Source organism: Brachionichthys hirsutus, chromosome 24 (genome assembly GCF_040956055.1).
Source record: "Brachionichthys hirsutus isolate HB-005 chromosome 24, CSIRO-AGI_Bhir_v1, whole genome shotgun sequence".
NCBI classification, from domain to species: Eukaryota; Metazoa; Chordata; class Actinopteri; order Lophiiformes; family Brachionichthyidae; genus Brachionichthys; species Brachionichthys hirsutus.
Genome location: NC_090920.1, coordinates 157,012 through 173,051, shown reverse-complemented (window position 1 = coordinate 173,051; position 16,040 = coordinate 157,012). Strand labels below are relative to the sequence as shown.

At 48.4% G+C, this 16,040-nt stretch overlaps 1 protein-coding gene across 1 annotated transcript in view; it reads left to right on the top strand.

Annotated features, from left to right (window-relative positions):
* Positions 1-3,235: 3,235 nt before the first annotated feature.
* mgat5 (alpha-1,6-mannosylglycoprotein 6-beta-N-acetylglucosaminyltransferase) overlaps positions 3,236-16,040 on the top strand; it is a 22,492-nt gene continuing 9,687 nt past the window's right edge. Inside the window, exons 1-5 of the mRNA XM_068756293.1 lie at positions 3,236-3,404; positions 7,414-7,799; positions 9,619-9,783; positions 12,974-13,050; positions 15,853-15,942. Of these exons, the coding sequence (XP_068612394.1) occupies positions 7,559-7,799; positions 9,619-9,783; positions 12,974-13,050; positions 15,853-15,942 (573 nt within the window). The 5' untranslated portion in view covers positions 3,236-3,404; positions 7,414-7,558. The remainder of the gene's footprint in view (positions 3,405-7,413; positions 7,800-9,618; positions 9,784-12,973; positions 13,051-15,852; positions 15,943-16,040) is intronic.

Below are 16,040 nucleotides of genomic sequence, written 5' to 3'. Positions count from 1 at the left end.
ACCACGAGCTCCGTTACGTTCATTTAAATAAGAACGATCGGGATCTTTGACAGTAATCACCTTAAAATCGATTATTTTATGATTTTAAATGCTGCAGCATCTCCAGACGAGATTCTCTTCGGTAAACAGAAAAGCTTTGAAGTTGTGTGCTTGTGCTGGCATTTATCGAAACAATAGCGACTTTTATTTATTGAGAAAACAGCGTTCCAAATGAAAGTATTATTATTACATGAATTAATGGTTATGTGTCTCGGCCAAAGTCATTGATCTTTTATTGGGGGCAATGGCAGCTTGGTAGATACATTACATTTTCTTAATGACTGGGTTTATTCACCTGCTTGAACGACGTCATGAAGATAGATTGGGGGACGATTGAAGACTCGTCATTCTATTTGAAATGCAGTTTCACCTTGAACCTTGAACCTTGAACCTCCTTTTTCGGCTGTACACAGAAGGTTATATCTTTTACAATACATCCTTGTCTGATAGTGTCTCATAGTGCATCTCAGAATATATGTCGGTACCCAGTTTGGCACATTCAATTTCAGATTGAAGCAGATTTTGATTTTAATCATGAGTAAATTTGCTAGAATCAAATTCCTTCAGCTCCGTAAGCCTGTATTGATCACTTTATATGCTTAGATATAAAACAAATGTCATTTTCTGACATCAAAAGACTTCTGTTGCTGCTTGAAGCTGGGTGATGATGTATAAATGTGACATTTTTGTAAATGTTTAGCACTCAAATTCTCGTCCAGATGATCAACACCATGAACCCATTGTGTAAATGTCGTTATTTGAATAATAAATCTATTTTCTCAGACTCTGAGCAGCGACTTGTGGTTTTTTACCCTCGCCGAAGGGGAGGCGAGGGTATTGCAATTGGGTTTGTTTGTCTGTTTGTTTGTCTGCGCGCATAACTCAAAAACTAGTAACTCAATCGACTTGAAATTTTTACACAAGCAAGGTTCTGTCCGTGGCTCGGTCCTCCCCGAGAATGGCGTTGATCCGGATCTGGATCCAGATTCTAGAATTATTTATACATCTGGAATTGTGCCTGTGCTGTAACATGGGAGTGTCACTTTAAGAGGGAGGGACACGAATGGCATGATGGGAAAAAAGAGTCCAGAAGGAGTCTTGTAGTACGTTCCGGAGCAGCAAGCTAGAGCAGGTTTGGCCCCTCTGATCCGGAAGCCCTGTTTACTGTCTCACAAGATCAACTAGAAAAAGACAATCAGAGATTGCAGACCCTCGTCTCCAAAAGACTATTGGATCGATTGGAAACAAACGCACCCAATTGCAATAGCCTCGCCTCCTCTTCGGCGAGGGTCTATTGGAGGCGGGGCCTGCAATCTCTGATTGTCTTTTTCTAGTTTTCCACTTGAAGCCAACTCAGTAATGTTTGATTCAGGCGGAAATGCATCGGACAGCCAGCAGATGGCGGTAACGACAAACCTTTTTTGGACAGTGACAGAATGGTCTCATAGTTAGTGATCGTCTCCTCTTTCACTGTGTGCACGTTCATTCATTCATCCATTCACTCGGGTAAATATTTCTGTAGATTAGCCTTTATGGCCTGTAAATATTCTCCATCACACAACTATAATATATATATAATCTAATATATTAAAGTCAATATTTGTATTAATATTTTTAAATATGACAAGAAAAATAGATAACTGGTTTCTGCTATTTATTTATTTTTAAACTCTTTATTAAAACAAAACATTCCTTGACATAATTGCACATATACATCATTTGCAAACTTGAAATATTAATGGTCACAATTAGAAAGAAATAGTAGGTATCTTTCTGCTATTTTTAAAAAGAATAACAACCTAAGAATTGTGTCTGCCTGATGAAACTCAAACTGCTGTAGTAGAGCGTTGGTGGCGCAGTGGTTGGGAGGGTCGTCCTATGACCGTGAGGTTGGCGGTCCGCTTCCTGGCTCAGGCACATGTGTACACTGTTGTTGTGTCCTGGGGCAAGACACTTCACCCACGTTGCCTGGGCGCATGCGCAAGACTACAGTTAGACTGTAGTCAGAATCAATAAAGAGTATTTAGTATACTATTATATTATGCAAGATCTTGACCTACAAAATTCACACCAGATTCTTCATTATCATTATTCGTTTTTAATCTCGTTAAATTGCTCAGTATCATCCTTGCGCGGCGTTAACAGGCAGACGGTCCCTAACGCGCTTTCTGCGCGGCGTTAACAGGCAGACGGTCCCTAACGCGCTTTCTGCGCGGCGTTAACAGGCAGACGGTCCCTAACGCGCTTTCTGCGCGGCGTTAACAGGCAGACGGTCCCTTGCGCGCTTTCTGCGCGGCGTTAACAGGCAGACGGTCCCTAACGCGCTTTCTACGCAGCGTTAACAGGCAGACGGTCCCTAGCGCGCTTTCTGCGCGGCGTTAACAGGCAGACGGTCCCTAACGCGCTTTCTACGCGGCGTTAACAGGCAGACGGTCCCTAACGCGCTTTCTGCGCGGCGTTAACAGGCAGACGGTCCCTAACGCGCTTTCTGCGCGGCGTTAACAGGCAGACGGTCCCTAACGCGCTTTCTGCGCGGCGTTAACAGGCAGACGGTCCCTAACGCGCTTTCTGCGCGGCGTTAACAGGCAGACGGTCCCTAACGCGCTTTCTACGCAGCGTTAACAGGCAGACGGTCCCTAACGCGCTTTCTGCGCGGCGTTAACAGGCAGACGGTCCCTAACGCGCTTTCTGCGCGGCGTTAACAGGCAGACGGCCCCTAACGCGCTTTCTACGCAGCGTTAACAGGCAGACGGTCCCTAACGCGCTTTCTGCGCGGCGTTAACAGGCAGACGGTCCCTAACGCGCTTTCTGCGCGGCGTTAACAGGCAGACGGTCCCTAACGCGCTTTCTGCGCGGCGTTAACAGGCAGACGGTCCCTAACGCGCTTTCTGCGCGGCGTTAACAGGCAGACGGTCCCTAACGCGCTTTCTGCGCGGCGTTAACAGGCAGACGGTCCCTAACGCGCTTTCTGCGCGGCGTTAACAGGCAGACGGTCCCTAACGCGCTTTCTGCGCGGCGTTAACAGGCAGACGGCCCCTAACGCGCTTTCTACGCAGCGTTAACAGGCAGACGGTCCCTAACGCGCTTTCTGCGCGGCGTTAACAGGCAGACGGTCCCTAACGCGCTTTCTGCGCGGCGTTAACAGGCAGACGGTCCCTAACGCGTCCCTCGCGCTCCGCCAGTGGGCAGAGCCACAGACGGGCTCGCGCGCCGCGGCTGGAGTCTCTTCTCCTCTCTTCCCTTCTCGCCTGCTCAACCGTTAACCGTCAACCGTCAACCGTCTCCGGCCGCCCTTTCCCTGGATTTTGAACCTCATTCTTACCTTTTACCGTCGCCGTGAGCTTCTGCCAGAAGGACTTAGGAAGGTAAGCTCCCGTTCTGTGGCCGAGCAGCTACGGGGCTCGGCGTGTGTCTGCGCTGCGTTGCGAAATGGGGAAGCAGCAGGTCAAGCTAAACGGCGTTAGCTTCCGAAGCGAAGCCCGTTCTGTAACACAGCTGGATCAGCTAACGGCAAAGCTAGCTGGGCTTTCACAGATGTCGCGACGGGCACGGGGTCGCATTGTTGTCACGCCGAAGCTTCGGCCGGCCGAGAAGCATCATTGTGGCATCGCAGGTAAAGGTAGCGGGCTGCTTTAAGCTATCGGGATCAATAGCGCTATTGTGTCGGGAACAGGTAATAACCAGGTGCCTCAGGTCATTAATACGTGGTTATTACTTTTGATACTCATCAAGGAGGAAGCAGCAACATCGACACGCTCAGGTGAACACGCACAGGTGAACACGCTCAGGTGAACGCGCACAGGTGAACGCGCACAGGTGAACGCGCACAGGTTCGGTGTTAGGAGCTGGAACGTTCTCTTTGAACTTTATCTCCTGTAGGCCCTGAGAGCAGAGGTGTTTCCTCTGAGAGGATTTGATTTCCGCGATGCTCGATCACCCGACTGGTTTCGTTGTTGCTCTGTACTTGTGCCGTGATGACACTGAGCAGCATTCCATTCCACTATAGCAGCATTCCATTCCACTATAGCAGCATTCCATTCCACTATAGAAGCATTCCATTCCACTATAGCAGCATTCCATTCCACTATAGCAGCATTCCATTCCACTATAGCAGCATTCCATTCCACTATAGAAGCATTCCATTCCACTATAGAAGCATTCCATTCCACTATAGCAGCATTCCATTCCACTATAGCAGCATTCCATTCCACTATAGAAGCATTCCATTCCACTATAGCAGCATTCCATTCCACTATAGAAGCATTCCATTCCACTATAGAAGCATTCCATTCCACTATAGAAGCATTCCATTCCACTATAGCAGCATTCCATTCCACTATAGAAGCATTCCATTCCACTATAGAAGCATTCCATTCCACTATAGCAGCATTCCATTCCACTATAGAAGCATTCCATTCCACTATAGCAGCATTCCATTCCACTATAGAAGCATTCCATTCCACTATAGAAGCATTCCATTCCACTATAGAAGCATTCCATTCCACTATAGAAGCATTCCATTCCACTATAGCAGCATTCCATTCCACTATAGAAGCATTCCATTCCACTATAGAAGCATTCCATTCCACTATAGCAGCATTCCATTCCACTATAGCAGCATTCCATTCCACTATAGCAGCATTCCATTCCACTATAGAAGCATTCCATTCCACTATAGAAGCATTCCATTCCACTATAGCAGCATTCCATTCCACTATAGAAGCATTCCATTCCACTATAGCAGCATTCCATTCCACTATAGCAGCATTCCATTCCACTATAGAAGCATTCCATTCCACTATAGAAGCATTCCATTCCACTATAGCAGCATTCCATTCCACTATAGCAGATTCTTGCATGGGAGACGTGGACTTTAAGTTCTATGAGTCTGCGTTTCTTCAAAGGGAATTGGGTCTGAGGAACTGTTTGAGTTCAGCATAGAACATAGAACACGGAACATAGAACATAGAACATAGAACACAGAACACAGAACACGGAACGCGGAACGCGGAACGCGGAACACGGAACACCGATCTCATGCTGGCCCGTCTCACGCCACGATGTTGGCTCCAGATGGATTCACACCAGCTAGGTGGCGCCGCAGCGCAGCGAGGCCTGCTTCTTCTCCTGCTGAATAATTAAGAGGCGGGGCTCATTAAGATGCAGACGCACACCAGTCTCCATGGTCGCCGGGCGTGTCCAGATGTGAGGGAGGTTTCACTGTTCTTTGTTTGATGGTCATTTTAATATCATCACTACTGAAACTACTCTAAAGGAGAACTTGAGATATTTAGAAAAGTACGTTTCTGCCTTTTGGCACAGGAAGTTTGTATCATTTGGCATTTTTCATTTGTGGCTGCTCGACCAATCGGATGATCTAGAAATAGCGCGTTGGATTGTTTTCTTCTGAGTACGATAGGCTGCTGGTCACCAGGTACCTGTATAAAGTACCTGTATAAGGTACCTGTATCAGCTGTTAATCTATAATGAATAGCCGAGGCTACATCTGGAGCGTATTTCACCGCTTCCCAGCGTTATGCAACACGCTCTTAGTGTGTTGTTTCACTTCTCTGCCCGGGGGGGGCAACGCACCGGAATTAATCCGGAGCCCCTCCTAGAATATCCATGAGATACTTTAAGGAAGTTATTTTCAGCTCCATTCATCGTTACACCGTTAGGAGAGATATTAAAGCTTCACAATCCCCATGACGACCAGAAGCCACTTTGAACCGCGTGGTCTAGCCGTCTTTTGGAACGCTTTCTTGTTCTTGTATTGTTTCCAGGTCGGTCGGGGCCTCTTTGATCCTACGCTGTTCCAGAGCTTAAATCCCAAACGGGACGTCTTTGGTGGCGTATTTGGGCCGACGGCGTTTTCTCAATTGGTTCTGTCTTCAGCGCCTCTCGAACCCGTTCAGCAGGTCGTTAGTTATCGTCTCGAGCTGCAAAGCGTCATTTATTCTGCAACCTCAGCTGGCCGTCGACACAGTTTCACCGGGGGGGGGGGGCGTCCTGCCAGACCGTTGTGCAGTGCTGGGGGGGGCTGCATCCCCGCCTTTCATTTGGAACAAAGGAGTGATCTGATTGGCTGCAGCCTCTATCCGGCTGAGATTGTGCTGGTTCCTACGGCGACGTACCACAGAGCAGTTTGAGGTAGCGTCCTCGTCAGCGACCGTGTCTGGACCGGTTGGGGGCGTGTCTGGGCCGTTTGGGGGCGTGTCTGGGCCGCTGTCTCCTTTCAAAACGTGGTCGTTGGCGTAGCTTCAGTCTGGAAGTTAGCATCCAGGTGTACGAAGCCGTTCGGAGCGATGATGTATTAATGTAACGTTTATTTAAGCTTTCTAATAACATTGTTATAGATGAGCTAACGTCGTAACAACACAGTGGATTGCATTTCTGCTAATAGCTAGCTTAAAAGCTTTTAGATCAGATTAGCAGGGACAGGAAATGCACAAAGAAATGGTGGTTTTTGTGATGTTTGAAATGAGTCACCAAATGTGACATTTGAGTTTGAGGCCTGCGTGAGCGAGGAAGATACAGGAAGTGGACTATCCATCCAGCTACACACCGTACCTGAGCCATTGAGCTTTAAATACAGGAAGTGGACTATCCATCCAGCTACACACCGTACCTGAGCCATTGAGCTTTAAATACAGGAAGTGGACTATCCATCCAGCTACACACCGTACCTGAGCCATTGAGCTTTAAATACAGGAAGTGGACTATCCATCCAGCTACACACCGTACCTGAGCCATTGAGCTTTAAATACAGGAAGTGGACTATCCATCCAGCTACACACCGTACCTGAGCCATTGAGCTTTAAATACAGGAAGTGGACTATCCATCCAGCTACACACCGTACCTGAGCCCATTGAACTTTAAATACAGGAAGTGGACTATCCATCCAGCTACACACCGTACCTGAGCCCATTGAGCTTTAAATACAGGAAGTGGACTATCCATCCAGCTACACACCGTACCTGAGCCCATTGAGCTTTAAATACAGGAAGTGGACTATCCATCCAGCTACACACCGTACCTGAGCCCATTGAGCTTTAAATACAGGAAGTGGACTATCCATCCAGCTACACACCGTACCTGAGCCCATTGAGCTTTAAATACAGGAAGTGGACTATCCATCCAGCTACACACCGTACCTGAGCCCATTGAGCTTTAAATACAGGAAGTGGACTATCCATCCAGCTACACACCGTACCTGAGCCCATTGAGCTTTAAATACAGGAAGTGGACTATCCATCCAGCTACACACCGTACCTGAGCCCATTGAACTTTAAATACAAGGTTCTGAGCTACAGGAAATATAACACGCACATTTTGAGTTATATTCTTTGGTTCCTCCGTTTCTCCCTCCGCAGGATGCAGCAGGTCGGGGTCCGAGCGATGAGGATGGGCCAGAGAAGGAAATCACGCCGATGAGGCAAATCAGCTGTGCACCTCAGCAGCCACGCCTACTGACACGGCCATGCCCCACCTCTCCTCTTAAACCACAATCGACTCAGCATGGCCACCCCCTTCCTGTGGAAGCTGTCGTCCCAGAAGCTGGGCTTCTTCCTGGTGAGCTTGGGGTTCATCTGGGGCATGATGCTGCTGCACTTCACCATCCAGCAGCGAGCCAGCCACGAGAACAGCGCCGTGCTGAGGCAGCAGATCCTGGACCTCAGCAAGCGCTACATCAAGGCGCTGGCCGAGGAGAACCAGAGCGCCATGGACGGGCCCTACGTCGGGACCATGACCGCGTACGGTGAGTGCCGGCTGGAGACGCCGTGTTCTCGCCCTTATTGGTTTGATTATTGGATCGAGGAGCTTCTTCTTAGCGCTGCAGTGGAATGGGCCTAGAACTGCCGTTTGGTTATTGACTCCATCAATGGGCCTAGAACTGCCGTTTGGTTATTGACGCCATCAATGGGCCTAGAACTGCCGTTTGGTTATTGACTCCATCAATGGGCCTAGAACTGCCGTTTGGTTATTGACGCCATCAATGGGCCTAGAACTCGTTTGGTTATTGACTCCATCAATGGGCCTAGAACTCGTTTGGTTATTGACTCCATCAATGGGCCTAGAACTGCCGTTTGGTTATTGACGCCATCAATGGGCCTAGAACTCGTTTGGTTATTGACGCCATCAATGGGCCTAGAACTCGTTTGGTTATTGACTCCATCAATGGGCCTAGAACTCGTTTGGTTATTGACGCCATCAATGGGCCTAGAACTCGTTTGGTTATTGACGCCATCAATGGGCCTAGAACTCGTTTGGTTATTGACGCCATCAATGGGCCTAGAACTCGTTTGGTTATTGACTCCATCAATGGGCCTAGAACTCGTTTGGTTATTGACGCCATCAATGGGCCTAGAACTCGTTTGGTTATTGACTCCATCAATGGGCCTAGAACTCGTTTGGTTATTGACGCCATCAATGGGCCTAGAACTCGTTTGGTTATTGACGCCATCAATGGGCCTAGAACTAGAGCATCCCCACTGAATCCCACAGGATTCAGTGGGGATGCTAAAGACGCAGCGTTTCTGTTCTGGTTTCTATGGCAACACAGTCACCTGTCCTTGGCCAGACTATCGTTTACAACAACGCTGCATCGGCAGCCTTTTCCCCATTAATCATGTGATGGATTTGAGGTCGATACATTTCCCTTTAACATCATCTAGAGTTTCTAGAGAACCGCTTCCTTTCACCCCCCCCCCCCCGACCCCGCAGGTGGTTGGAGCTGATGCACGCATTGCCAGGCAGCGGGATGCTTTGTGCTTCCTGTGATCAATGATTTTCCCTGAGACCATTTGTAATGAGTTTAAGGGTTTCCATGAAGTCTTAATGCTCAAAGGGCCCTTTGGGGCGCCATTGGGTCTTTGTGTGGCCTGATTGGAAGAGACGTACCTGTACATCTTTATGCTTCATGGTTCTGGGTCATCGATCGGCGACTGATTTAGGTATTTCTGCTGATTGGAAGCGTCATCGACTTGGTATCCGCCCTCTTGAAGCTCGTCCCACGGTGCCGTCCCACGGTCCTCCCCACAGCGTGTTGACAGCTGTGTCCCAAGATGTGCTTTTACTCGTCTGGTTACCTGAGAAAAACATTATTTATATCTGATACACTCACGAATGAATGTTATTGGCTCACATTTAATTGTTTTAACTTAAGAACAGCCCTTTATTCTCTCCTCGCGTTTTAAAAACAGTTTTTAAATCTGATCAGCGTTATTTAGCTGTCCACCAAAAGCAAGGTGTTTCCCTTTATCTTTATCTTTAGCTTTATCAGAGCCATCTGAACAGGAAGTCGGGCCGCTTGTATCCTCCCCAGCACGGCCTGACGTTAGCAAGCAGAGGTGAGCCCAGGTCCGGGTTGGGCCCACTTTGCTGGGGGCTGGCGTGCTCCGCCAGGCCTTGTGCCCGAGCCAATCTCTCTGACGTGATGAAAGCTGGCGTGTCAGGCGCATCACGGCGAGGGAGTGGCACGAGTACGCAAGAGAGAAATCTGGGGGGGGGCGAGCTTCTGGATCAAACGTGGCTTTAACGCGTCCCAGAAACAGAACCTTTGTGATTGTTGCTTGCAGACTTGAAGAAGACCCTCGCCGTGCTGCTGGATAACATCATGCTCAGGCTGGGCAAGCTAGAGGCCAAGGTGGACAACATTTACAACGGCACGGGGGCCGCCTTGACCAACGGCTCCAGCACCGCCGCCCCCAGCGCCACCAACGCAGACAAGGTTAACGTAGCAGGTTCGTACTCCGTCTGCTTCGCTGCGGAACACAGCTCCCTTTTGGAAATGTAACGGTGCTATAAAGTATCAAGGGTTCTGTGATGAGGAAACTGTACACAACCGTGTACAACAAAATAAACAGGTTAATTCCTGAATGGAAACATCGCTGGATCGGATGCTCTTAATTTGTTAATCCAAGCATTGTAGGCAGAGATAATCTCACTCTGTACGCCGGTGTCAGATCACTTGTCTTGAGCGCCGCCTGTCAATAGGCCTGCTGCTCCCCCCCCCCCCCCCCCCCCCGACTCCTGAATGCAGGTCAATGCGATCTCTCTTGGCAACGAAGTAAAGGCCCCCAACACTCCAGAGTCCGCTTTGTCGCACGTCTCCCGTCTCAGGAAGCGCCGCTGGCAGCTCCTCCCTGGCTGGAAGGCAATTACAGAGATAGGAATCTGGACAGGGCCGGGGGGGGGGGGGGGGGGCACGCCTGGCTTTCAGAGAGACCACTGTCAACGGATCCGCTGCGTGTTTTCAAAGCAGGACTGGACACCTTCACGCGACGAGGAATGGGATCCATCAGAAATGAGCTCACACGAGATGAAAGGGAATCTGTTGAAAGTGAGCACCAATCAGAAATGAGCTCACACGAGATGAAAGGGAATCTGTTGAAAGTGAGCGTCCATCAAACGGTCGTAGCCTAAATATTTCAGAACAGCTCTCTTCCGGCTCCCTGGAGCTTCATACTTGCTCGTCCTCATCTTCCTCAGAACCAACCGGATCTGGCCCCGGTGACGGTTCAGCCGGAGGCGGCCGCTCCTCCAGCAGCCCCCCCCGGTGGCGTGACGATGTAATTTGCAGAGGCGTTGATGAGCAGCCATCTAACCGGATGCTCTCCCTCTTTATCGTGATCCATGGCCGCCGCGTCTGGTGGTGACCTTTGGCTGCTTTTAGGTGCCGGTCTTTGTGGCGTGGCCATTTATTTTTGGGGGTAAACAGAATCATCTTTCTACAATACGGCCACCCAAGGGTGGAACGGATTGACTCCCGCCCTCAAAACATGCACCTCTTTGGCCTCCTTCAAAAAGGCCCTAAAAATACACCTTTCAGGGGGACAGAAACGGAGATAGTCATCACGACTCTCTCCGGGTCAAACCCCCCCCTCCTTTTTTTTTGCCCACCTATGTTGCACGTATTAATTGCTTTAGTAATTTATTGTAATTTATGTAAGTTATTTATTGTCATTTCGCATCAGTGGTGTAATTTATTTTAGATTAATTGTTAGTTTGCACTGGCGGTGTAATAACATTTTATTTTTGTCTTTCTAATGTTACGTTGCATCAATTGCGTAATTTAATATTGGATTTATTTTTATTTGTATTGTTTTTTGTGGATGATTTATGTACGAAGGACTTTCAACGGAAACAAGACCGCAAGGGCTTTTTAGAAATGCTCCTCTTAGACCGGATGTTTGACGTTATTTGTACTGTACGGCTATTGATCCGCTCAAGGACGGGTTTCTGCTGTGCTGGGCCCCTTTTAGCAGCAGCAGAGAGAAGCTGACTTTATTTTCACGCTTTCTCTGACTGAAGAAGGAAGTTTGCTTCCTTGAATTCATTGGAATCCCAGCAGACCTTTTGTAAGACGAATAATGATGCCTTGTGTGTTTGCTTTGTGGGTTGCACTTCCACACAACGTGCTCGGTGGTGTGAATGCCACCCGATCAATCAAGTGAGATGAAAGCGTCAAACGTCTTGACTTTATCCGTCCATTTCAGCGCGACGGTTGAAAGACCCGGGACTTTTCCAAAAGACAAGCAGAGACGAGCTCCTCCCTCTGAGACAGTCGGAGCGTGCACCGTAGCTTGATTCCTGGGTGCCCCCCCTCCCCCCTCCCCCCTCCCCCTGTCCTTGTTTGTGTCGGTACTTGTTTTACAGCAACGACACAAGCTCAGAACTATTGTGCAACCTCTGGGTGCATGTGGGAACAAACTCGACGCTGCCTCCCCTTCTCCGGTGTCAGCCGTCTCCCCGGGATGATTTTTAATCCGCATGCAGGCACAGGACGTCCGGCTTCACTTCTCGGCCCCCTCGCAGAGTGGTTCTGCAGGGATCGGTCCCTCGGGCTCACCGCCTGGGCGAGTGTGTTCGGTTGCTTTGAACTGGAGCAGGTTGTGCGTTTTGTTTGCCCGTTTGCAGGAAATGCATGTTTGGCAGGTGAAATATTTCCGTAATTGAAGCCGTCGGAGGAAATGGAACATTTCTATGAAGCCTGACCCGGCGCTGCTTCTAGTTTAGAACCTTCCGGCTGTTCTGAGCTTCTCTCGACACAAGAAGTCCACTGAGCCTCGCAGCCCAAGCTAACGGCGTTCCACGATGAGAGCTTCTCCTTGCTGCCTCGTCCTCACGGCCACTTTGGTGCTCAATCTGGATCTTGGATATTTTCTGGGGGAACACTGACCCGATCAGATTGCAATGGAGCACAATAGAGGGATTGATTTCTGCCAGACGAGAGACTTTGTCTCTGCCTTGGCTGGAGAGCAGGGTTACAAGCGGAGTTTAGCATCTGGCTGTTTCCCGACGTCGCTGTGGAACCTCTGTCGACCTCAGGTGCCCCTTCAGGCAGTAAACTCAGGTGTGGCGGTTTCTTTGTTAGTCCTGGACTGCACACGTATCCCAAGCCCGCTTTAGTGTCGCGTAGGACACACTCCGGCATCACGGACGTAGCGTTAGCGTCCTGACTATCCCGTCAGCCTGCCTGGAACCCGTTCCCCCGCCTCTAAATTTGGGCTCTGGAACGCTTCGCTTTGTCGTTTTTGATTGGCCTGTCAGAGGAGGGTTTGGGTTGAGATGTTCTTCATCTAATTCTGGAGCTGTCAGATTACCTCATTACCTCATGGGCTTGGACAGACCCACAGAGGGGGGGCCAGGGGAGAATAACTCGGTGCTATTTCAGGACTATCACATGATTGGCTCACGTTGCTCATCATTTACGTCCTCTGGTTTCTACGACGTTCAGCTCGTCCATGTCGATGTGGTTCCTCCCATTCCCGTCTGTTTTCTTGCTTCATAAGCTGAAACGACCAGAATATAATTCTACATCTCTGCTCCGCCCATCGCATTAGCTAGCTTGCGTTCTTTGTTCTGGTGGATGAACGTGAATCACCTCCAGACTTGACCTTATTGATTTGGTCTCTCCCTCTCTTCCTCCAGACCTCCTAAATGGAGTCCAGGAGAAGTGTGAGCTGCCGCCTCTGGAAGGCTTCCCTCACTGCGAGGACAAGCTCAAGGTGAGTGAAGCATGCTGGGAAACGTGGGTTTAATGGGGGAAGAGATCATAGAAGAAGAAATTGTAAACTCCTTGTCGCATGCATTGTTTGAGTGATCAATCAATAATCTTCTGGGATGAGCCATCACCGTGGATTAATGGTGATGTTTATTACAGCGTAGCGTCTGAGTAGCAGGGGAGGAGCCTGCTGCTCAGACGCTACGCTGTAATAAACGTCACCGTGGATTAATGGTGATGTTTATTACAGCGTAGCGTCTGAGTAGCAGGGGAGGAGCCTGCCGGACTCGCTCGTTTGCCATTGGATGATCTGAAACCAAAACGACATCCATTGATCTTATTCTAACGTTAAACGTTGATATCCATGTCTTTTCTCACGCAATAAAATATCACTCGCTGGAGTCGTGCAGCAGTTAACAGTATACAGTAACAGTATACAGTATACAGTAACAGTATACAGTATACAGTAACAGTATACAGTATACAGTAACAGTATACAGTATACAGTAACAGTATACAGTAACAGTAACAGTATACAGTAACAGTATACAGTATACAGTAACAGTATACAGTATACAGTAACAGTATACAGTATACAGTAACAGTATACAGTATACAGTATACAGTAACAGTAACAGTATACAGTAACAGTATACAGTAACCGTATACAGTAACAGTATACAGTATACAGTAACAGTATACAGTATACAGTAACAGTATACAGTATACAGTAACAGTATACAGTAACAGTATACAGTAACCGTATCCAGTAACAGTATACAGTAACAGTATACAGTATACAGTAACAGTATACAGTAACAGTAACAGTATACAGTAACAGTAACAGTATACAGTAACAGTAACAGTATACAGTAACAGTATACAGTAACCGTATCCAGTAACAGTATACAGTATACAGTAACAGTAACAGTATACAGTAACAGTATACAGTATACAGTAACTGTATACAGTATACAGTAACAGTATACAGTAACAGTATACAGTAACCGTATCCAGTAACAGTATACAGTAACAGTATACAGTATACAGTAACAGTATACAGTAACAGTAACAGTATACAGTAACAGTAACAGTATACAGTAACAGTATACAGTAACAGTATACAGTAACCGTATCCAGTAACAGTATACAGTATACAGTAACAGTAACAGTATACAGTAACAGTATACAGTAACTGTATACAGTATACAGTAACAGTATACAGTAACAGTATACAGTAACCGTATCCAGTAACAGTATACAGTAACAGTATACAGTAACCGTATCCAGTAACAGTATACAGTAACCGTATACAGTATACAGTATACAGTAACCGTATACAGTATACAGTAACTAACTGTATACTGTTACTGTATACAGTAACAGTATACTGTATACAGTAACAGTATACAGTATACAGTAACAGTATACAGTAACAGTAACAGTATACAGTAACAGTAACAGTATACAGTAACAGTAACAGTATACAGTAACAGTATACAGTAACCGTATCCAGTAACAGTATACAGTAACCGTATACAGTATACAGTAACAGTAACAGTATACAGTAACAGTATACAGTAACTGTATACAGTAACTGTATACAGTATACAGTAACAGTATACAGTAACAGTATACAGTAACCGTATCCAGTAACAGTATACAGTAACAGTATACAGTAACCGTATCCAGTAACAGTATACAGTAACCGTATACAGTATACAGTATACAGTAACCGTATACAGTATACAGTAACTAACTGTATACTGTTACTGTATACAGTAACAGTATACTGTATACAGTAACAGTATCCAGTCGCCTTTGGCGTTCCCCGGGCCACGCCCCCCCGAGGTTGCTGATGATGGACTCCGTGACCTCCGTGACCTCTGCCTGCCTGGGATCAGCTGAGCAGAGAAGCTGTTCTGCTGGAGATGCGTGTCCTCCCTAGTTTAGTCAATAACTATGGATGAACCAAATCATTGATTTCAAATCCTGCTGCTTCGACCTCTGAGCTACAAACATGCAGGTAGGTGGCGCTGCAGAGTCATCAAAATAGCTCGTTTCTAGAACAGGTCGTGCTTCCGGCTGTCCGACTGGAATTACTCTAATCTGCTGATGTTGGGTGAGTGGAACGCGGCAGGGAGGGAGGCGGGGCTAATCTAGCGCTCTATTGGGTGAGTGGAACGCGGCAGGGAGGGAGGCGGGGCTAATCTAGCGCTCTATTGGGTGAGTGGAACGCGGCAGGGAGGGAGGCGGGGCTAATCTAGCGCTCTATTGGGTGAGTGGAACGCGGCAGGGAGGGAGGCGGGGCTAATCTAGCGCTCTATTGGGTGAGTGGAACGCGGCAGGGAGGGAGGCGGGGCTAATCTAGCGCTCTATTGGGTGAGTGGAACGCGGCAGGGAGGGAGGCGGGGCTAATCTAGCGCTCTATTGGGTGAGTGGAACGCGGCAGGGAGGGAGGCGGGGCTAATCTAGCGCTCTATTGGGTGAGTGGAACGCGGCAGGGAGGGAGGCGGGGCTAATCTAGCGCTCTATTGGGTGAGTGGAACGCGGCAGGGAGGGAGGCGGGGCTAATCTAGCGCTCTATTGGGTGAGTGGAACGCGGCAGGGAGGGAGGCGGGGCTAATCTAGCGCTCTATTGGGTGAGTGGAACGCGGCAGGGAGGGAGGCGGGGCTAATCTAGCGCTCTATTGGGTGAGTGGAACGCGGCAGGGAGGGAGGCGGGGCTAATCTTGCGCTCTATTGGGTGAGTGGAACGCGGCAGGGAGGGAGGCGGGGCTAATCTAGCGCTCTTTGTCTTCCTCAGTGGATGAAGGAGATGTGGCGCTCCGACTCCTGCTACGGTATCTACGGCGTAGACGGATCCACCTGCTCCTTCTTCATCTACCTCAGCGAGGTGAGCCGGAGTCCCTTTCAGGATGGAATGCGTTTATGCAAATACGATCTTTGAATGATCGCATGAGATCAAAGAGCGGTGGAGGGAAGGGAGTTCCA